This window comes from Trichoplusia ni, chromosome 1 (genome assembly GCF_003590095.1).
Source record: "Trichoplusia ni isolate ovarian cell line Hi5 chromosome 1, tn1, whole genome shotgun sequence".
Taxonomy (NCBI): Eukaryota; Metazoa; Arthropoda; class Insecta; order Lepidoptera; family Noctuidae; genus Trichoplusia; species Trichoplusia ni.
In genome coordinates, this window is record NC_039478.1 from 22,828,140 (window position 1) to 22,853,329 (window position 25,190).

At 36.2% G+C, this 25,190-nt stretch overlaps 1 protein-coding gene across 1 annotated transcript; it reads left to right on the forward strand.

Annotated features, from left to right (window-relative positions):
- The first annotated feature begins 223 nt into the window (after positions 1–223).
- Positions 224–24,716, forward strand: LOC113499735 (protein GPR107). Its single transcript, XM_026880315.1, has 12 exons — positions 224–439; positions 11,072–11,182; positions 13,179–13,336; positions 15,193–15,257; positions 15,565–15,650; positions 16,117–16,221; positions 17,062–17,345; positions 18,123–18,240; positions 19,468–19,598; positions 20,337–20,478; positions 21,194–21,345; positions 21,812–24,716. The coding sequence occupies exons 1-12, from the start codon at positions 353–355 to the stop codon at positions 21,921–21,923; spliced, it is 1,551 nt and encodes a 516-aa protein (XP_026736116.1). The 5' UTR covers positions 224–352; the 3' UTR covers positions 21,924–24,716.
- Positions 24,717–25,190: the final 474 nt, after the last annotated feature.

Here is a 25,190-nt window from a genome sequence, read left to right on the forward strand (position 1 = left end):
GTCCTTGAAAATTTCGAAGGGGTGAGCTCGAAAAATTATCCCTGATATTTTATTTGCTTTCTTCTTTTATTTTCTACTTTTATGAAAAGCAGTCCTCGTTAGCTAAACACTTTTCGAACTCAGGAATAATAATTGAATTCATAGAAGAATGTTTTACGAAATAAACATTCACATATCTGGCAATACAAGTCATAAGCTAGAACTCTATAACGTTTGAAATTTAGTATTCTACTCTATGATATCTCCGTCATTATTCTTGACTTGAGTGGAAGTATGTTTTCGTGAATTGTTCACTTTTAAAATAGTGAAGAAAAAGTTTAATTATTTAATTTTAATGCTATCGTCATGAAACATGTTTCGCGTAGTGAAAAAAGCTGTATTGTGCATCCTTTTGATTGCTGCAACGGTGTCCTGTAGAATACACAAACTGCATCTTTCTGTAAGTTGAAATTTTAACTTATGTTTCATAAGTACAATATTGTAAGATTGCTGAGCGTTCAGTTCACGAGATGTTTTATATAATAGTAAATTATTTTATGGTTTGTACGCCGCGTATTATTGACGTTTTAATTTGTAACTCAGTTCTTAAGTAACAAAGATTGTTTGAGTGTAAAGCGTTTGTGTATTTTTTTTTTACGTGGGTGTTCTTCAAATGTACTCCCAGAGGTTACATATAATTATAAAACCGCACGCTTATTTCATTTAGGTAAACTAAGAATAATACAGGTATTTAATCGAAAGTTATTGCTTTGTTTTGTCAATTGTTTACATGAAGCCTACTTGATATATAAAAATAGTCGTAAAATATTGTGCTATGATGAACTTTAATTAAGGTACACACAACTGTGAAGAGACTAATCAAATAAATGTTTGTTGATAAATGTTCATGATAAATTTAATTGAACTCTTTGCATAGTACTGTGCAGTCCCTGGATTTTTCCATAATTTCTTCTTATTAAGCATAAAGATGTTTTATGTTTCCTTATATCAAATAAAACAAGTTTCACAAGAAAAAAAATGATATGGATACTCCTACTATTCCGAGGCAGCAGCTTCGCTTTCATGGATCAATGTTAAAAGGCACTTTTTTTTAAATCAATTCATTAATTTGAGCATTGATGTTACAATGCCTTAACAGTGTTTTTACCATCATAATAAAATATCCAAGGTATACAAATTGAATGGTATCACACTAATATTATCAATATTAAAATTTGTGAGTGTGTTTGTACGTTTGTTACCCCTTCACACTGAAATGGCTCTAACTATTTCAATTAAATTTGGTACGGAGAAAGCTGATGCCTCGGATTAATACAAACCCTACTTTTATCTGACTTAATTAAAAAAGGGTACTGTTTTTGCTACTAACCAACATTCAGGCAGGCAAAGCCGCTGGCAACAGCTAGTAATATTATAACCGGCATTGATAAGAACATCATAAAAAGGCTTATGGAAAGGATTTCATAATCATATACTATTTAATTAAGCTTGAATAATCAGATTTTTATCTTGTTTTATCTTATAGCATGTTATGTTAGTTATGTACGAAGAGTGAACATTCAGCACATAGTAACATGCATTATGATAATGGACTAACTCAGGGAGATTCCGAAGGGTGAACAGGGACACTATGAATACTTAGGCTAGTGAGACTACATTGTCTGTCCGACAGATGACAGACAGTCATCAAGCTGTATCAAGGACTGTTGAACTTTCTTGCAAGTTCCTATTCCTATTAACGGGGATATTATTAAACAAATAAGTCCATATTGTATATCATACCACAGACTTGATTATTTTGTACGTGTAATGTGGTATTGAATGCTAGTAAATCTCTCAAGAGTGAATACGAGTCGCACCTTATTCTTATTTATCATACTTACAATGGAAGTCTACATCTAACTTAGAATTAACTTAAGGTATGTAAGTAATGAATATCCAAATACTTAACGCAATCTATACTTGCTTCATAATCAAAAAGGAAACACATGTTGAACATATGTTTAATACAAACAATGCTGACACTCGTCCAAAATGAGACATGTTCGGATATAAAACACATGTTAAATATTGGTATAATAGTTCTACTATACATACTTTAATTGTTAGTACAAATTGACATTGGTAGTGTACCAAGGCCAACATAATTGACCCCTCTTTTATGAATGGTGTGACTTATCAACGTTTTGTTAATGATATTTAATGACTAAAGTATGGATAGGTAACTAATAATTTAGTGGACAACTATTAGCATTTGGAGTTGATTACCATTATTGTAGTACTAAGGGTAGAGTTAATATATTACTGCAGATTAGCAAGAAGTAGAAAATACTTTTTTTCTACTCCCCCTTTTTACTACTTCTGATTAATTTCGATGCGGGTCCGCGGGGTTAGCGAATAAATCATTTCTCTGGGTAACATCGAGCTAAGTGTTTGTTAGATTTCGTTGGTTATCATCGTTGATCCTGGATTACAGGAGTTGCAATGAGAGTGGGGCTTGTGCCATAAAAAAATATAAGCAGTTAAAAAAGGAGAAGAGTAAAAGATATAAGTTAAGCCAAGGGCGAAATCCCGAGCTGTTAACGTCTTAGTAGCGAGATGCCGTAACGCGTAGTGTATTTTGAGGTCTATCTTTCACTCTGTCAACAGCTATTTACGAGTTATTAGTACAGGCACTGTTATACTCAGCTGCGTTCTAACAATTGACTTAAAATCTATAAATAGGTACTAAAATAACTTAGCATTCCATGTTTCCATGGGCCGAACGAAGCCTTGTTTACTTTCAAAGGAATTTACTCAATAATAGCCTGATTTAGAGTATTGTGTCGTGATGTTTTTCTTTTATGTTTCATTTTTAGAATTACTGTAGGTGGTCGGTTCGTTAGTTATTTTGTTTATAACAAACAATAGCGTAACGAGCCGCCTACGCAATAAATCCGTTCCAATTATATTCTTAAGGTGAGTATACAGTCAAGTATTTACTTGTTACAGAGCAACTCTGTGATTGCTCTATTTCATCATTCTTTTACAAAGTTATTACCGAGCATGCTAACTGTTTTGTTACAATCTATTTGCAAAATGTGAAAGCTAATTTGTATAATATGTCGTCGCGGTTTCGTCAAGCTCAGAGCATTCCTTTCAGAACTCCTCCTCGCAGACCTAATTTCACAAAAAAAACCTAGAAACCCCTAAAAAAACAAATGTATTTAACTCAAGAAAAAGATATTGCTTGCTAATATTTTTATTTGATTGATTATAATATAAGTATAAACAATCTTGCATTTTTATTTAGATACAAGAATATTTCGCACGTATTAACTCCTCCATTGTTAATTGCGGGTGGATAAGAAGTATAGATAGATATTCCTAGAAGTACAGTCGTTTTACATTCAGTTCTATACAATCTACGTTGTTTATGCAGATTGTATACTCAGAAAATGCAGTTATATCTAAAAGTACTAGCCCATCCAAATGCGCATGCATGAACTGTCACTGAGTAAGCAATACTTATACCAAGACACCGCTCGAATGTCTCTTAATTGCGAAGAAACATGTCAATAATATGACTTGGATGTTTTTCCTCTGGTACCATTATAACTTAAATTAACTTTATATTTTGTACGTCACACAACTTTTCTTAAAAAGTTAGATTGCTTCTTCTTTAAATCAGCCACCTTTTAGTTAAATTCCGGTGATCGTAGTTAAAGTATTTTTTTCAAGAGATACCGCCGTTTGGATTTTTCGAATGTATGGATATGACTCGATCAATGTAAATGATTTTGATTTATTATTTCAATACGTTTGTACGTTAGTTAATTTTGTCTGTGTTGACGGTTGACATTAAGAAATTACACGTGTCAAAACGGGTTAACAAAATCAGCCAAGCGAATCCAATCGGTCAAAGCGTCGCGGACGGTGCAAAGGTATAATAAAATGTCAGCCTGTATACGTCCCACTTCTGGGCACGGACCTCTCCCCATATACCTAGGGCAGATTGGTTGAAATCAGGATTCCTCACGATGTCTTCTTTCGCCGTTTGCCAGTGGGTCTTAGATTAATTAAGAAAGTTTATATAACTTTCAAAAAGGTATAAAGGTACAATCAGTTTTTTTTTCGGAACCTATGCTACTCTATAACACTTGACGTTTTATTTTGAAACTTTATTATCATTTTGTTTCCCTAACGCTCATGAGTAAACGTGGCCTTATAAAGCAGTATTCTGTATTTACCTATAGTAACCTCATTAGTTATCGAATTAGACCTCCTTTGAAGCAGTGAATCGATACGCTTGCTCGCTATTAACAGACATCAAACGTAATTACTACTGTTCATTCTAACTACATATTATTATTATTATGTGTATTGGCATTTCTAATCTCTAACATTGTACCTATATTATAGCTACGTTTCCACTCGTTATCCGTAACAAGGAATATGATTTAACAAAGATTTATTACATAGCGTCACACGAACTCCCGTTTCATTGTTTCTCACAGTTCGGCGAAACAGTCAAAAGCTAGCTAAATTCTGACCGAATGCATTAATGTAAAAAACCGGTCATGTGTGAGTCGGACTTGCGATACTAAGGTCCGTATTACAGAAGGCTACTCAAGTCCAGTTTGATCTTAAATCACCTGATCATAGTTTAAATATTGAATCTGCACTTGAGGGTCATTCTTATTTCAGAACATTATTCAAACTTCACTCAGCTGAATCGAGATTCAAATCGCGTCTCAAGCAGAGAATATGTCTTGTCTATGAATCAGACTGTCTTCGTTTACAAATGTATCTTTCCCGAAATTCTGGTTCAACATACGCAAAATAAGAATTTAGTTTCAAACCAAATTAATAATTATATTTTAATTTAAAGACGATTAATTTTTTCACTGTAGGTTTTATTTAAAATCTTAAATAAATTATTGTTAAATAACGTTGCGTAACGTTAATGTTTAATAAATTATCGTAATAATCAAACTCTTCAAAAATATCCATTATTTCTATTACAACACAATTATTTGCTTAACTCAAAGGGAAATCTCTGCTCAAGCGCGGTGTCGACCACACTTGAGTAATCACACATCAAATCTCTACTTGAGTAGTAATCTAGAACTGAGTAATGATTTAGAATAAGATCTACACTCAGCTGAACTATGATCACCGAATCTATGCTTGAGGAGCGTTCTAAAATGAAATCTCAACTCAAATCTAGTTTTAAACAGAGATTAGGACTTGAGTAGCCTTCTGTAATACGGACCTAAGGGTTCCGCACAAATAGAATGAAACCGCGCATGATATGAGACAGCGGAGCCTTAATAATACGGCAACGCTAAAATAACCATTCGTTCCAAAAACCACATACCTCGCTACTCATCTTTGAAGTCGTCCGCTTGAAGGCCTCCGCTTGAAGTCCTCAGCTTGATAAACGAATACATAAATTGTTGTTGTGTTAAATTGTAGTGAATACACCTAAAAAAGTTTACAGCCCACCAAAACTAAATTGAAAATGTTAGAACAGATTTAGTATCTTCTTGAGAGTCGCAGTACCTATATCTGGGAGGTGACTGGGCTATGGTAGCAAAGATGGCTGAATATAAAAGCATGTTAGCGCACTACCTAGCTTTGGCATCGACAACTATAACAGCCTCGGTGGTAGACCCTCATAATTCCGACCATCAATAGAATGAGTACTCATCTATACTTAATATATAAAGCTGAAGAGGCGCTAATCTCAGGAACTACTGGTCCAAATTGAAAAATTCTTTTTGTGTTGAATAGACCTTTCATCGAGGAAAGTTTAGGCTATAAACCATCACGCGGCGACTAATAGGAGCGAAGATACAATGGAAAATGTGAAAAAACAAACAAGGCAGGTATAAATCATAACTTATATCCTCTACCCACGGGGACGAAGTCGCGGGCAACAGCTTGTACAATATCTGAGGGCACGGCAGTGCCCCTGCCAAGTCTCGAGCAAAACGGTCACGGCCGTACCATCTTTTCTCGAAGCGATTCGCGGCTGTTTCGCCCCCCCTGTATCTTCGACGTGGACAAAGCTAGGAGTTTAGCTTTTCGGGGAATAATAGTAGGCATTAGAACAAGCTTAAGTTCGAAATTACATGCTAATTGAATTAATGGTTTAGGAGTTACGGTCGATCAAAGTTACACCATTTTGTCACTCACTGACTCACTGACAGATCATCAAAAATCTAAGGTACTTCTAGCAGACTTAGAAACTTCAAATTTTGCACCAAGATAGGTCCTTAGCCACATATAAAGGAAAAATTATAAAAACATTAAAAAATAATATGCCATAGAAAACAATTTTATATTTGCGGTTTGGCAAGAACATTATGTATGGATTTTGACTGCATTGTTAACTTTGTTCGTTGTTTAAGTACCTATTCAATTGGATGAATACATACATAGAATAGAAAAGAATAATATAAATGTAATACACAGACTATCATTAATACAAATTAATACATAAAATTCATAATTCATTAAATTAATAAAGCTAAAACTCCATTGTATTGCGATAAATATTGTATGCGCGCTCGATAGATGGCGTTTTACGTGTCTGAATCGCGCTATGGTTTCGTTACAAAGCGCAGTCTAAGTAGTACTTCAGAATAATTCGATAATTTTCATTTGATAGCGCCACCTGTCTATGAAAAACCATTTCGAAACTAAAAAATATTGAAGTGATAATTGATATTCGGAGAACTTTACGTGTTATTTAGTTTAGTTTAGCTATAGTTTGTAAGTTAGTAGATATATATATGCATATATATATAAGTTTAAGCTTGTTTACATTAGAAGTAACGAAGTCTCAGAGAAGAAACAAAAGAGATAGAGATAGAGAATGGGTTCTAAGCAAAGCAGTAGCTGAAGTCCTAGAAATTATGACACCTAAAAAAAAAGAAAGAAATACACTTACAAAAAATAAATGAGATCCCACCAAAAACATTAAATGTAAAAAAATGCCAAGTCTCTCGATGCAGTCTTTCCATCGTAAAAAGTTTTGAGATCTCATAGAAGCCAAGTCCTATTCAAAATATTTTGTAGTTATAAATCAACATTTAGTAATTGTATCAATAGTTTTCTTTATATTATAATTATAGTGACTTGGCAATGAGCACAAATTAAAAGCTGCTTGATGCCTGGAATTATGTGCAAATGTTACTGACGAGACCAGTGATCAGATTATTTGTTATGTGTGAATCATGATGGTCACTACCGACTACATGCTCCAATACAATAATTAAGAATACCTTACGGGCCATCGCTTTATGAAAGTAAATGAATCGAGAGTACACTAAGACTGACTGCCGTTGCCGAAATTCGGTTGGGACGACACGGATAAACCAAAAGAAAATTAATTTTGTGATATTAATGTTTACGCATGCGGTGTGTGTAACTTTCAACTCCTACAAATATGCCGTTTTATTTGTTTCTTCTTGTGCTCATTGCCAAGTCACTATAATTATAATATAAAGAAAACTATTGATACAATTACTAAATGTTGATTTATAACTACAAAATATTTTGAATAGGACTTGGCTTCTATGAGATCTCAAAACTTTTTACGATGGAAAGACTGCATCGAGAGACTTGGCATTTTTTTACATTTAATGTTTTTGGTGGGATAATATAATAATTAATTATTTTTCCGACTAAAAGGTTGCGTAAAATGTTACGTAATAAAAGAAACGTTCTTTTATTTATAAATAACGTATTTTGTAACCCTTTGAATGTGTTCGCACGGCTTCAGCCTTAAAAGAAGTTTGTTTTTAAACTGTTGTATAATGTACAAATTATTTTTGAGCTTACATGAAAAAACCAAATACCCTTTAGAAAAGTTTCGAAGAATGGTGGTATTTTCAAAAGGCAGACCCCATTTTAGATCGTTGCTTACGTGAACACATCTTCGAATTCTTTGCCTGGATGTTCAAAATTGAAGTGTAATTACGTTGTTCACCCTTCAAATGTGACTTTCTATATCGCACACAAACTCTTGAACTACTATATTTAAACGATTATACATATGATATATCATATATCGTTACCATACTTTAATACTATATTTTATATATTGCTTCATGATGCCCGAATCTTTGTTTATCAGCTTGTGGTGCAATAAAGGATCTCATCTACAGAAATAGATAAACCCTGACAACATTTATCTGTCTGTTCGTCTGTCTATCCCTCCTCTTACTAGGATGCGTTTATTGAACCTTAATAGCTATCTAGCTATATCTTACCATCTGGTTATAATCACATATTAACTTTATCAGAGGATCCTTTTAAACAAAACCAACTATCTTTAATATTAACATTGTAAAGAAAGAAGAAGGAAAGAAAGAACTTACACAGTTACTTTAAAAGCTACAAGGTTATTATTTTAACTGGAGTTAGTGGAGGATTCGATTCTTTCGCCGTCATTTAAAATATTAACAGAGTTAAGCAACAGTTGGTACCAAATTGGTTTTATTTATTTGTAGGGAACCCTTAGTAGTACTTAGTTTGAATCGAGTTATTTTGAGTAATTACTTTTCTTAAAGAAGTCGTTCGAAATATTATCCTCATTAAACAAAGACGTTTGATTCGGTAGTCTCGTTCTCAGCCACGAGACAAGCAAGGCAGCCTTACATGTACCCATCTAAGGTCATGTCGCCTCATGCCTACAGCGACACGTGCCGACGTTCACCTTTATAATATATCCTTCAATCCTATAGACCTGTTCCATATTTTTACGTCCATAGAACAAACAACAGCTATTTAACGATCAACGTTATAATTACTGAATTCCGTTCACTTAACAAACTAGTTATTTTCTTGTTACTTGCTCGAGAATTGTAAGGTTCATTCGATAAGAGAATACATGTAATTTATGGGTTTAGAAAAAAAATGGTATTACAATTATGTTATCGCTAAGTCACGTGCCTGTCTTTCAACATGTTTCTACAAGGTATAAGAAGGTATTCTTTATTCGATCGCCGTGTCGTTTTGTTTTTCATAAATTGACTTATTCATGCCCACTTCGACGAGAAGTCCTTCGGAAATGAATTAGCAAGTCAATGCCCTGATTTTGGATGACTGATTTCATGTATTACCATATCTATTAATATTCTGTCATACAGCATCTCGTTCATACATACACTCACATGTTGCGAAGAGGAAATAGTTTACTGAAATCAATTAGCTGTGCTACGATGCCTGAAGGCTGAAAAATAAAATAAATTCTTCTGCTAAAGCGCTTCAGCTTCAATACTCGCGTATACCCGTTGAATTATATTTCTTGTATTTTAATTACGCTTTTCCCTTTCAAATGCATCTGCGAATTCTATGTATTTGTGAAAGCAGCAAAGGCGAATGGTTTTAATTGGTATCCTTTAGAGCGATGCTGAAACATATTCTCCCTTGTGTTTTAATTAGGTTTGATAAAAACTTGTTTGCCTAACCGTGTTTTAAAACCGTATGTGTATTATACTGAAGAACTTAACTAAGCATGACGAGTAAGGCAATGCTACAGTGCTGGCGAAAAACAAGCTTGTTACATTTTCCCCAAAAATAAAGAAAAACTACACAAGGCAAAAAAAAATTAAAAAATTATTCATAATCATAATTTGGTAGTAAAAGTATTAATAATCATAATTATAACTGAGCGTACCGACAAATTAAAATGACGCAAGTAATTGGCCATTAGAAATTTTCATCGTGAATTATTTATTTTATATAACACTCTGTGAAACTCGCTTTTGCAAATAAACTAACATGAACTTAACTTTGAATTACGTGAACTGTGTCTGTCCATCACGGTACATGCACTAATTCGCTGAAAGCCATGCGACATTCATAGCACATAAAACCAGGAGAGCGACCGCGATCTCTTAAAGTAATACAGTATAGCACTGAACGACGTAGAGCTACATTTCGCATCCATTACTGCAAATCTATACGCTGGAAATCTCACACAACCTTGCCTCGGTTTCCCCGCTTGCCTCGCTAAACTCATGTTGTATAACAAATTCATTACTTAGTGTGTCTAATTTCAAGTGACGTGCGCACCCAACTGTACTTATGTTAATTTTTGCTGATGCGGTTTTGTTTTGCTGTGCATCTACGGTATTGTTCCATTTCAGTGTATATGGATTAAACGTTGCTTCAAACAAGTCCAAGTGGCAAAGATTGAGTGATACGTATTGTGTCTTCAAATTATTGTAATTCCAGTATTTGCATTAGGTTCATGTTGTTTAGGTGAATAAGGTATGCCGAATGATGGAATTTTAAAAAGCTCTTGAAATTGCGACTTGTTTGAATGTTAAGGGATATAAATGAAAAAAGTTTAGTACTTTAGTGCTGAAATTCAGTATCTATCGTCCGTTTGATTTCTTAAGTCTCTCTTTCAAGAAAACTCGTAATCGATTTCACTATTCGAGGCATAATGATTACATCACTACCGCGTCTAGCCTATTCAGAAGTTAGCGTTTATAAACTGCTAAGCGTAAGTCTTAAAAATCCATGCTACGTATTGTCTCAGAGGTACCTATGGTTTGCGTTGCAAATATTGTAAAAAAAATGCTGGAAAAGTTTCCAAGAGCGACGCCAAATGTTTGCTATTTTTTTTAATGGCTTGGCTCTTTAGTTACTGTTTGTAAAATGTTTGTTTATCTTCTTAATTTTGAAGCGAAAGTCTTTGCTGCGATCATCATTGATTTTCCGATTATTTCCGGTTGGCGATTGTTACTAGGGCTGGTTAGGCTTTAGAAAGTTATAATGCGCTTAACTAATATTGGAATGAAACGAATTTAGTTAACAAGTCTAGAAAAGAGAAACGTAAGTGCCAAAAGTATGCACCGGAAAAAAGACCTGGAGTCTTGTTCCTTATTTTTCTAACTCTCGATACAAAAAGAAATTTAAAAAGTTTTTGATTTAGAATAATCATACTTTTGTGGGAAGTTGTTCTAAATTTGTTCCAATAAATCTGTCTTTGTTTAAATGTCACGGCTGTCGCCTCCCATACCTTTGAGTTTGGCTTAGACTGTAATCCATCTTGTACGTACAATTTCAGGAGGATGAGCGTCGTTTCGTGGACCTCACGACCTTCGGGTTCTTCAAGGGCGGGATCCTCGACGTGAAGATGGTCAACTTCATGATGCCCTCAGGACCTGTTTATGGAGAAGTAAGTATCGTAAAACTTGACTCTGTACATAAGTTTCGGAAATCAGTTATGCTCGGACTTTCTTCGCAAAAATAGGGTACATTACCCATCTTCGGGCGCATGAACGCCAAAATACCAATTAGGAGTTGAAGCGGTAGCATTGCCGAAATCGGTCGGATGATGAGCGTTAGAGGCAGGCATTGTCACTAAGCGTTTTCATCAGCGCTATCGTTGTCACAATGTAGCCGGTCTGCTGGCCCTGAGTAGAATGGAAGGTTTCCATCAGCAGCTTGTGATAATGTACGAAATGACAGTTATATCTGAAGATGTGTATGTGTAGTTTGCGTTTCTAAGGAGTTGACAGTCCAGTGACGAATTTAGATTTGAAAATTATTATTACGACAAAAGTATTTTCATATTAAAACGGAACAAAAGTAGTCCTTGTAATGTTCACGTATGAACCTATCCGACATTATCAGTCAGACTGTTCTTCAAATTTACCGCTGAACTATCCTTTATAATGTTGAATGCTAACGCGACTACCTTGTCTCAAAATCAGTAAGTAATGAATTTTAACTTTAAACTATGTGAATCAGCCTGAAAAACTGTTTTTGAAGTCCAACAGGAATCTTAGTTTTATGCTTTCTAAAAAAATTGTTAACTTAATCTTTGAGGCTCTTTCATAAAATCCGTCATGCAAAATTGACAAAACGAAAAAAAATATTACTATGGACCAACTGAAAAAAAATTACCCATTATTTTTCAAGATTCTTTACATTGTAGTCTGCTTTTGTCAACATATTAAAGCCCTGAATAAATGAACTCCAATTCTTAAAACCTGACATTCTAGTTGGAAATCAATACCACCGATGCATTTTAGATTCTCACGAGCCACTTATCAAACCCTGACTTAATTATAGGGCTGCAGTTGTAAACTGGGCTTGTCGCATACACAAGCAGCTTGAAATATTCAAATATATTGATCGATATTGCGACAATATTGTCTCGTATCACGGAAACTACAAGTTGCAATGTTTGCTCGTGCATTTGATTTGAACTGGGGCAGAATATTGAGGTAGCTTGTTCTTGTGTTCTCCATTAGTTTCTGGCGTAGAGACCTAAACAGCACTGCGGTGGTTTGGGGATTACAGTTCGATAACCACGAAATTTACCGTTTATCATTTTAAAGAGCAGAAAAAAGTAAAGAGCATCTTTAAATTTTTTGCCGTATGTCAATTTTCAAGTTTGCTCCCGGTTAAGGAACGATTTGGAGTTTATTCCTTTTTTGAACTTTTGAAATCATGTAAATATTAGTGAGGAAAAGGTAAAAAATATTAGCAACTGTGCATTCATGTAGCACCGTCTCTTATAATGTTTACAATTTCGACGTAACATTATGCTAATCTTTAGCCAAGCGTTAAGTATCGTAAGAGTGTACTTCGTAACAATAGTATTATTTGTAAATGTTTCTCAGCTTGTTCTCTCGTATCCGGATCATGTTTTGTAATTGTTATTCACATACAAAAAGACGTTGTAAAACGATGTATACATTGTAACGACTATATACATTGCTTTCGTTATCAATATTTGACGGCTGTTATATTTTTTTCCCCGTTGCAAAAAGATCACTTTTGACCACTATTTGTGATAGAACCCGGTTGAATGAGAAAATTATAAGGAGCAGGTTTTTTTTTCATCATCAGCCCATATTCGTCTACTGCTGTACATAGGCCTCCACAATTGCACTCCAACGAGATCAATCTATGGCTGTTCACGTTGCTTTTCTTTGGCTGGTTAAAATAATTTGGTGGGTTGGAACATTCTCTCAATATTTTATTTTTATAGTACTTGCAAGTAGTTTTTGAGGCCATGTGGAGTACTTTGGAAATGGAATAGTCTTAAGCAGAGTTCCGCAAGGAGTTCTTAATGATGATCATGATAGTAAACATACTCGCCCAATCATATTAACAGTAGGCGACAAAACTAAACTTTAACATAAACTTCGTAAACATTTCAGTACGGCTTCACACTAGACCGGACGATAAACGCAGCCATCAGCCCGTACTTAGCGCAGTCGAACTCCGCGACTTGCTTCCTCAAGGAGAGCGACAACAGCATCCTGTCGCCGCAACACCCCGCCATCGTCTTTCTCAAGATGGACTTCAAGAATCTAAGGTAAGAGGAAATTGGAACCTTCAATGCTAGTTACCCCCAAATAATCCGTGGGTGCACGGAATTATTTAAGAACGATGCATAAAAATAGGTTGCCTTTAGGTGTCTGTATGCAATGGAAAGTAAAGGCGTATGCAAGGAGTGTGTGTCTTGGAGCCTTGCTGCTCTTTACTCGCCTGGCGAATTTGTATGCTCGCGATTTTAAGCTGAACAAAAGTCAAGGATAGGACCTTCCTATTCTTATGCCTTCTATTTGTTAGCGCTATTCGTTCTTTACCTAAAAATCATTTCCGAACTACTCAAAAACTCTGTTTAAGCTTAGTTTAAGTAAACTGACCATTTTTGGCCCGAGCCGTTTAGCAGACTATTGGGGAATCCTGTCAATTTTATGACGAAGAATTCGTTTGGTAGATAGAATTTTATTTGAGGTAGCAGTAATGAATGAGGTTTGTGCGGGGGAGATGGTTGTAGTAGTCATAAGAGAGGTGCTAGTAGAACGGTTAGTAACTGGAAGGATTTCAGTATTATCAAAATTGACCTGGGATTGACATTAAAGAATACGCCGGCATCCCCATCACTGATTAAGATAATTTTAATGAGCTGACATGTGAGTGCATAGTTTACACTAATATTATAAATCCGTGCGTGTTCGTGTGAGTGCGTGCATGTATGTCTGTACGCTTGTTACCTCATCACGCCCAGGGGGAACGATTTCTATAAAATTTGGCTTGGAGGCAGTAGACACCTACCATTAAGAAAGACTACTTATATACCGTACTAGCTGTTGCCCGCGACTTCGTCTGCGTGGTTAGAAGATATAAGTTATGATTTTTTCTTCGCTCCTATTGGTCGCAGCGTGATGATATATAGCCTAAAACCTCTCTCGATGAATGGTCTATTCAACACAAAAATATTATTCACAATTTGAACCAGTAGTTCCTGAGATTAGCGCGTTCAAACAAACAAACAAACAAACTCTTCAGCTTTATATATTAGTATAAGTATATTAGTATATAGATGCCAACGATATCTTCGCTACGTTTCATCGATTTTTAATTTCTCGCGCGGAGATTTTAATATTACGATAACTCATTACCTATTCACTTTTTTGGTGTAGTGTAAAAGGCAATTTTGTTCTATATTACATGTATAATATATCTAACTTATTTATTTGGATAAGGATTAATACTGTATTGTTAAAAATAGGTTCGTAAATAACCCATAATTTTACTGTATTAAGAAAACACATAAAAATGGTTATTGTGGGTTATCCTTGGAAGATAGACATATACCACCTCGGACTTTTTTGTAGATTTATTAAAGAGGTACAAACCCGCCATACATAGTTTTGTTGTAACTCAAAAGGTTTTGGCAGCGTTCTCGAGGAGAGCTCTCGAATGGCTTAATTTTTTCCGACATGTTTAACTAATATCGTTGTAATATTGTCAGTTTACACAAAACCTAAACTTATTTTACACTAAAACCTTCCTCAAGAATTGCTCTATCTATTGTTGAAAACCGCATCAAACCCCGTTGCGTAGTTTTAAAGATTTAAGCGTTCATAGGGACATACAACATGATGACAGAAAAAGCGACTTTGTTTTATACTATGTAGTGATACGTTAAAGGACGCCACGTCAACGTCTTTGTGCAGCTATGACCGACAAAGCGACCGGAACCGCAAGCAACAGCTAGTTGAGCATATTCCTGGAAAAAGCTAAACGCTAGATCTATATCTGGCGTGACATTCTGCAGGTGACCTGAGGCCAAGGTCTACTAAACGCGATCCGAACCCTATACTTTTAGCTACAATGCATTTGTTGTTAAATCAATAGTCTAAAACGAATCGTATGTTTCAGGCTGAACGTGACATGCAAGGCCAAAGTACTTCATCTTTATGAAAACAAATCTGTGATACCGGATAGTAAGTTTTTCTACATTTTTACTTATTGTGGACAGGATAATGGCAAAATTCTGCTATGAAAAGTGATTTAGCAAAACAAATATTACTGTTGAAACATCATCATTTAATTTTAAACCGTCTTACGCTCTTGAATAACGATAAATTGACAAATCTTTTAGATTTTTTTCTTCTGGTCTACTATAAAAGTAATTGTATTACATTATCGTACAATTATTCCTTATTGATTCGATATACGACTCACTTTTTCTTAACCGATTGTGGCCTTCTCCTTCCAAATTGAAGCATTAATAAATATTTTTGTTTTCAGTTATACCTGATGAGGAGCTATGCTTTTACTCTGTACTGCCCATGACGAAGGAGACGAAAAACGGATTCGATTTCTACAACACTAGCGTAAGTTCTTGCCAGTTCCGTTTTTAGACATGGTTGCCAGGTCACAAAACTTTATAGCCAACAGACCAGCCAGTTTGCCCGAATATTTGGCCAAAAAGCCGTTCTTCCTGAAGTATAAAGCTTTGTATAAATGTGCAGCACAGAAATAGTTCGAAAATTCTAACTTTCATCATATAAGATTACGAATAAAATGTATAGCCAACAGAATTCGTACAAGCCGAACACCGTTTAGTTTGAACGGACAAGAAATAAAAAAACCTGACTATTTCTGGCTTTACTTTGACGCCTGGCAACCCTAGACATAATGAAGGGTGGGCGGTACGGGGAGTTGTCTTTGTAAAATTGACCTTCAATAATTGCTACTTTGTAGCTTAGTTTGAATTAATAGATTTTGATTTTAAAATGTTCAGAGATTGTATGTTATGGGAGCGACAGAGATATGATAGATATGTTTTGTTAATTCCAGTTTGCGTTGTACGTCGCAACGCAGAAGGAGGAAGGACTCTACAATCTATACTTCAACAACTGCCCGAACACGAGTGAGGGGACCGCACCCGCTGTCAACATGCTGGTAAGAACTTTAAATATTTCTTATGCTTAGCCTTCTTACATCTATTATGTTAACCCCCGACGCAAAATGAGTGGTGTTATAAGTGTGCTTTCTCAGTGGGTGTGCCGATTTTTATTTGGAAGATGATTTTTTGAGGATCGGATAGCCAGTCGCGCCTTGTGATCATACAATTCTGGAGTTGAGCTAGCTAGTCGCTCCGTGTACTCCGCGGGTCATTGAGTTCTGGGGGTCAGATAGCCACTCGCCACTTGTAGCCTGCGGGCCATTACGAAAGGACTTAGATAGAAAATAATACCTGAAGGCGGTTATAAATAGATAATCGTCACTGCCTGTGGTGGCGTCTTGGGTCGGGTCACCTCCTTCCCTCTAATATGGCGAGGGAGGTGATGGCTGACCCTTGCGTCATACTCGTGAACGGGTGCTGCTTGCGGTGGCTGGTCGGTCTGCTGACCTTGGCCTTAGTACTTACAGTTTAATTTCGTATAGGCTTAGATACAGCGACCTCAAATTTTTGTTTGTTTGACATGACACCTGTACACTTATTTTGTTATTGTTCTGTACAATTATAATATTTCTTGTAAATGGAATGACAGCGTGCTGCTGAGGAGTTTGTTGCGCCGTTTCTTCTCTCACAGCAAAAGCACTTAGGAAGCGGTGAAGGGTGGGTGAAACTGGGTGCTGTCCTATGTAATGGTGCTGACCTTCAAAAAGTGCTACTTAGTAGCCTAATTTGAATAAATGAATTTTGATTTTGATTTTTGATTTTGATCAATACTTTTAGAACAGAATTCACTCCTTAACGCTTATAATCCAGAAGACTTAAGCACATTTTGTCAACAGGTGGAGATCTTCGAGAGCAACGACGGTAACTTCCTGTCGGCGGGCGAGATGCCGCTCCCGGTGCTATACAGCATGATGTCGTTCATCTTCTTCGTGAGCGCCGCGCTGTGGACCTTCATCCTGCGCACCAGCCGCCAGCCCGTCTACCGCATACACATTATCATGTGCGTCCTCGTGTACCTGAAGGCTCTCTCGCTCGCCTTCCACGGCATCAACTACCACTTTATACAGACTAAGGGGGAACATGTCACCGCGTGGGCGATTCTCTTCTATATTACTCATTTGTAAGTATATTTCTTTGTGTAATAGATGCAGTAAAGACGAAATATCTCATGTCTAACGAGGTTGGGAATTTTTTTGCTGCCGTAGCTGGCAATAAAGGCCTTTTCTGCATCCAATGACTTACTGCTGTTCTACAACTAATTAACGTAGTCCTGAAACGATGCTTCACTTCAAGACAAAGTCAAAATTGTTCAATTAAAAAAGGCGGTTTGTAATCTTTCATGAACAGGTCTAACGGTTCTGGTTGCTACTCGTCACTAGGATTTTTGTAAATTGTTAAAAACGACACCTTTTTTGCAAAGAACCTATCAAAGTGAGCATTTCATCTTGTTTGTGGCAGTGATCGAACTCCACCACTAAACTGCATACAATGTTATACGAAGAGACAGCTTGAGAAATACATTAACTAAAAACTGATTTAACTTCCAAGGGGCTTATTAAGTCTTGGATAGTTCGGAATTTACAGTGTTATAAGTTTTATTTCTCGGCAAACTACCTGACATTTCAAATTTAGGTAAATCCCTGGTATAGCATTCCTGGTTTCCTGGTCTGGGTCAGGATTTACACTTTTTTTATAAACCATTACACCTTTTCACCAAAAAAATACAAGAAGATGGCGTGCATGTTTGACAATACTTTCAAATTAGTTATGCAAAACTTTATTGAAACATTTGTGTCCAATTAAACTCTACTTGTTCTCATCACATTTAATCTATTCGTGATCATAGCATAGTCATGCTTGATAACCTCTAAATATAGTTGTATTCCATTGTCGGCAGGTTGAAAGGCGCGGTGTTGTTCGTGACGATAGTGTTGGTGGGCACCGGCTGGAACTTCATCAAGCACATCCTCTCCGACAGAGACAAGAAGCTCTTCATGATCGTTATACCGTTGCAGGTACATACACAAACTTAGTTAGGCTGATATAAATAGTACATTAGTTGATTTTTTCCTTGCATTTCTCAAAGTCATCTTCTAAAGTTATTTTAGAAAGTAAAAAGGAATATGTTTGGCGAGTGTTATATTTTCGACATCATTGAGATGTCAAATTTTCCCCTGATTTAACCCGGGCTTGAAGCATTCTATACCCATGCAAAAGTGGTCGATTTTAATAAATGCAAGGCTGTCTTTGTATTTTCTTTCGTTTCTTAAGCAGAGCCGATCAGGATATAAAACCCAGCAAGTAGAGACTAACAAGCTGAGATTACCATAATGTAAAACAGAATAACAGAGCTTCGTAGCATGTAGCAAAGTCGATCAGCATGGCATAGGGTGTAGTTTAGTGGTGTAGATCTTAGTGGCGGCGACGTGCTGCTCACGAGCGCAACTTGCCGCCCTAGCTAGGGTCTGGGCGATAGGCACGGGGGTGCATATCGCCCGTCAAAACAAACCCGCGACGGGGGGTCGCATTTCGGTGTGACGGGTGCGACCCCATTACGAGGCGAGGAGGCCGACGCTGTTTACACGTCGGCCTCCACAAACAACGCGAAAGCGAGCCGCCGGCCCTACTCAACCGGCACTGTGTGGTAATATTCATTTAATTCCACATGCCGGTGCCGAACACGGCTAACGTCACCGACCTAACCGCTGAAATTTAGTCACTACCTGCTCGCCCCCAAAGAAAAAAATGTCCATGAGGATTCTCCCTCCATACAAACAACTAATAATAACTTATATACATACTTACGAATCAAACTCGAAGCCTTCTTTCGAGTCGGTTAAAGCACTAAAACCTTCTCCTGAATGTAACAAATACATTTCTGAAAACCGCAACCAAGCAGCCAAACGCGAGATTATCACGGACAAACATAAATACAGACAGTCTAACTGAAAACATTTGAAGTCGTTTAAAAACAGGATACGAGAAAATATGATAGAATCTAAATAAATATTGATTGATTGGGTACAAAAAAATAATGAAATGCAGTGAATAAAATATTTCACTCTTCATATGAGACTATTATATTCCTTATTATCTGTGCATCACCTTAAGTTAAGTGTAAAAAAGTAACATGTAAATATTTCGATTTTTCCATATTTCTATCTCGGAAAACTGAAACTCATTAATTTTATTTCTACACAGTACAGTACAGTATACAATGTACCTATATTTGTTTGTTACAGGTATTAGCGAACGTGGCGGAAATAATACTAGCGGAGAGCGAGGAGGGCGCCGCCGAGCACAACGCGTGGCGAGACATCTTCGTGCTGGTCGAGCTGCTCTGCTGCGGAGCCATCATGTTCCCCGTCGTCTGGTATGTAACACTCTAACTACACACTGTGTATACAGTAGAGAGAGTAGTCTTACGACGCAATGCAATATGATACAAACCTAAAAAGTTTCAAGTTCTACTATACCTGTCTGTCTCTTTGTAGCCTCATATTGCATAAAATTTTGTTAAAAAAATGAGGTTTTATGTCTGATCTTAAATGACCCAATTATATTACTTGTATCTTAAATGAACATAAATTATTGAGAAATCTTTAAAATTTCCGGATTATGTTGATAATGTCAACCGCATAAGTGAATCGATCACAGGTTAAGCTACGCTTGACGCGGTTGGTCCGTAGATGGGCGATCATCTTTGTCATAACGAGTTTCTCCGTGTTTCGGAAGGCACGTTAAATTGTTGGTCCCGGCTGTTATTCCTACATCTTTGACAGTCGTTACAGGTAGTCATAAGCTGGAAAAACCTGACAGCCAGTCTAACCAAGGGGTATCGTGTTGCCCAGGTAACTGGGTTGAGGAAGTCAGATAGGCAGTCGCTCCTCGTAAAACATTGGTACTTAGCTTAATCCGGTTAGACTGGAAGCCGACCCACACATAGTTGGGAAAAGGCTAGGCCGATGATGTTGATTATCATTTTATTTTGGAATAAAATACATGTTTTACTTCTAGCCTGTGTTATTTGGAAGTACTAGAATCATCTTGTACATATTCTATTTGCCAGTTCAGTGTATATACGATGTATAAGTTATTATAACGCCTCCAGGTCGATCCGTCACCTGCAGGACGCGTCGAGCACGGACGGCAAGGCGGCCATCAACCTACGCAAGCTCAAGCTGTTCCGCCACTTCTACGTCATGGTCGTCTGCTACATATACTTCACGAGGATCGTCATATCTATACTTAATGTAAGGATTCACTATATTTCGAGCAATCATTTGTTTGCAGAATGAGTAGGGCAAGTATCAGGAATACATATATCATTCTAAATACAACTTTGAAGAGTGGTACTTTGTGTAATAAAGATAAAATCATCAATAATAAGGTTCCTCTCCTAAAACTACTTATTTGCTGTGCGACAGGGTCCATGTTATGATCTATTTATAAGTTTTACCACCTAAGAATACATGTGGAATGCGATAAAAGTATTGAGTATAGAGCTGTCACCACAGCATTCGGTGACAGCTCATCCGGATCCCGTCAAGCACGTTTCTGCAAACTGGCTAATTTGAAAGATTAGTAGGTAGGAGTATATCTTACAGGGCCCACACCGCCCGCTCGCTCAACTGAACTGTTCTGCGCTCTTTTTGCTTACTTGTGTCACCATATTAGATAAAAATTAGACAGCTCTCTCCGCTCAATACATTACTGGACGAAGCTGAGTGAGGTGATTTGGAAATAACGAAATACGATTGGTCTTTGTAAAACACACCGGGAAATCTAGCATAGCAGAGGGTTAGGGGGGCAGGGGAGGGATAAGGTGGACAAGAACATGATCACTTACCTTCACTAGTTGCAAAGGAAACGCTAGCAGCAAAAGATTCAAATGCATTTCTTTTGTCATTGTTCAGTTGTAACTTTAATAAGGCAGCAAATTGACATCACAACACCATAATGTTCCAGATCACAGTGCCGTTCCAGTACGCGTGGATAGACGAAATGTTCCGCGAGATGGCGACACTGGTGTTCTTCGTGATGACGGGCTACAAGTTCCGGCCCGCCGCCGCCAACCCCTACTTCACGCCCACGCAGCTGGACGACGTCGAGCCTGAAGTGTGAGTGTTAAATCAAAATATATTCATATCCGTATCAGAAACCAGGATAATGTTCCGATTACCGAAAAAGTATTGCACACATAATTCCGGAAGAAGTGGTTATACTCGTAATGTTTCTACATTACGAGTATAACCACTTTGACGACACAAGACTGAATTTAAATGACGATTAAATTCAGTCTTGAAACCGAAATAATGTCCTCCTCCTATTGACCTCCTTTTTTGTCTTGTTCGTCTACCTAGGTTTTTTGTAGTTAGTGTATGTACGAATGTCTGTATGTATATTCTAGTCTATGTACGATAATAAATTATCCGAATCGACCCTAGTCCCAATTAATTTAGATAATCGCCGTTTTACTTTATTTCATCACGCCGCGTTTTCAAGGTAGCTCTCGTATCATGCCCACCTACCCTACTGCGCCTCTTATAATGAATGCCTACCTAACAAAGTGTTTGCGTATTCCAGTTTATCAGAAATCGGCGTGCTAGAAGGAGTGACGCGGATATCAAATCGAGGCGACAGGAAACGGGAAGACCTCCAGCCGCTCATGCAAGAGACTAACTATAATTCTGATTAGGTATAATCATTAGATTTTTTGTAATGTTAGCCCTAAGTGACAGCTTGAGGAAGGCTCATTCGTAGCCGCTACTGGAGCTGAACACCTGATATCTGTATCTAATACCTCATAGTTTACAACACGATTCTATTTAGACACTTTGATGTATTTGAGCTCATACATTTTGGGGGTCTAACATTTTGGGCACTGTGTCGAAAGGCAATTTACTGTACCAATATTAGAGTATATCTTACATATTTAATCGCGACCAATTTACACATATATTTAGCAGTATTAGGTCAATACTGCCCGGTCTTCATTCGAAGTCAGGTATACGAAATGCATTGGCCAGATTAAATTGTTCAATGATTTTTTATTCAACAGTATATCTTTCAAAATGCAAATGAAATATTAGTAGTATAATTGAATTTCATTATAAGATAAACTTTCATCTTTCTCAATATAGTTTCCTTAATTACGTATTGTAAATAATTGCTGCCCGAGTTCGTTTCATACTGTACAGTTTAAAACTCTCTCTTTCTACACTCGCGTATGTACATACTAAATATATAGATAGATATAAGTGAGGTAAACTCCACATAATCGTAACCGGGTCAATTCCATGTAGTGTAAGTCAATGGGATAGATTTTATATATTGATAATGTTTTTTTTATAATTGGATCCTTCAATAATCGTTTAGTCCGGGATCTCTGGTCCAATTTAGATTGTTATATTGAGATTAAACAAAGAAACTAGTTAGTAATAAATTGAATGCTGCTTAAAGCGAGAGTTTCTTACAGAAAAATGACCGACAGATTAAGAGGCGATAACCAAGACCTTTTTGGATGCCTCGTTAAAATGACGCTTCACAGCAAATTAGATAGCTAGCAATCGATTACGAAAAAAGACGAGGGATCCCGGACTATGTAGTAATATATGATCATAAATAAATAGTTAAATAAGTTGTTTCTGCGGCTGTCAAATCAATTGATGACAATTAGTATTGGTGGAAGATACATTCAATAGGCAAATTCGGCAGAAATAAAACGTAGAACTACATTATAAAATGCACGAACGTATTTATGTCTTAAAACAGTATATTAAACGGCGAAAAATCTAAAAGCAAACGGTTTTATGGGGCATAGTATAAAGGAAAGTAAGAAAACGTGACTGTAATGTTTAACGAATAATAAATAATAATAAGAACATAGAAAATGTGTTGCCAACTTTAAGGGCAAAGTAATAATTGTACCTACTTAAAATATGGGTGCGTTCGCAATACTTAACTGTGGAAAGAATACAACACAACAACTTATCACATCACGTGGTGTCTCGACATCCGATAATCAACTGTAATATTAGTCAAAACTAGATATTAAAAACACAGTCTCGAAAACCATGGACAAATTGATCTGTTTTAAAATGTAATTTCAGAACATATTATTGATTGACACAAAGACAAACAACTAATCAGTTCAGATCTATTAACACATTAAGTCGGTGTAAAAGATATTAGAACATAGATTCTCATTTCGCTGGTTGTATCTCTTTATGTTCATGTAATAAATAGTTGTAGACAAACTGTCAGTTGTCGAGTATGTATATTTTGTTGATATATCTAGGAATTAGCCTTTCTCAAGCGAAACGTTAATGCTAGTCCCTTTTTGATGGCATTTCTGTACATTATTCGTGCAGTCAGCTGCCGACTTACCATAAGCAATTATAATTTAAGCATAACCTCAATTTGAATTGTTTTTTTTTTTCTATAAAATGTGGATGTTTAAACACGGGGTTATTTAGACTAAGTTCCGTCGATTTTTGTAAATATCTTTAAAGTTGTAACTATCAATAAAAACTTCGAGACTTAATATTAAAAAAGCTTTTTATTCTTATTATTATTTTGTATGGAAGCTGAATCCAAGTAATCCCCGTGAAACGGAAACACCCTTAACTTAGTTTTAGCTAATGGAAATAATACTTATAATTATCATCACACTTAATAAGTATATTGTAAGGTTTCAATGTGTAAAATATCGAAATGTTTTGATAGTTACCGACTCTGCAATGGTTCTTTAGTGTTGCCACTCTTAAAATATCTTATAGTGTTGCCGTTGAGGTGAAGCGACTCCGGCAGCAAACAACGCATAATCCACAATCATTTTGAAAGGTTGTATAATTTAATCTTAATCTTTTATTAGTTCGCATAGTGTGTTGTCCGATACATGATTATTTTTGCTTTTTTTATTTTTATTTTTCTTTACTTACATATTTTAAGCGTTTTTTTTTTGTTGATAGCCGTATACAACATATAACCGAAATAATTCGAATAACATATTTCTTTGTATTGTTTATTTTTTCTTTTTATTTTGTTTTGAGTTTAATTTTGTAATTCTTTTTTAATGTCTTATTCTCTTAATATTATCTGAATAAACATACATTGTGTGCACTTGGCAACATACTAATCAATGCTCTCGTCCGATCTGAGTTAATTATTTTAGAACTTTGTACATCGATTCTTGTAACAATAATTTAAATAGTTAAATGTTAAAATGTTCAACAAACATTAGAAAGGGTTAAAGATCGTTTAAATAAATGCAACGAAGAAAGGGTAACACACAATAGGTTAGCTTATCTATTGTATATTGAACAATTTTTAATCCAGTATGGAACAAATAGTATCTTCAAAAATGACAACTGTGTTTAAAGTGTCTCGGAAGGTCTTTCGAATCGGTCTTTGAATTATATACAGGGTGGCGAATAGGTAACCTCTTTTATTTTTAGATAAGGCGCGGAGTCCCGGTGGGGTAGGAAAAGAATAGAGTCAGACTATTGCTAACTAAACCTAGACCGCATGGTTATCCACATTTTGGTGTTGATGCATGCAATACGCTGTAATTGCTCATGAATATATCCCTCCCCCTTATAATAACATCTTATTACATGACCTTAAGTTACTTTATCCGCAGTGACTAAAATAAATATTGAACTATCTTGTAATTGCATACAAATGCTATGCGGCACGTAAGACTTATCACGGCCAGGTACCCAAAACTTAAATTGTATTGCACAATATATTTTCTCATTATATTCAAGTACTGTCAATTAGTTAAGTTTGCTGCTAATTGTTACATTATTTATACTCTATTGGTAAAGATAACATTTTACTCGTTTTCAAATGTTACTCCATTCAAATTTTATCAAAATCGGGCCAGGCATTTTAAATTGCATTGTAATCGGGTTTGAAGCTACCCTGAAAATTTCACACTGCTAGCTTATCGGGAAGTGCC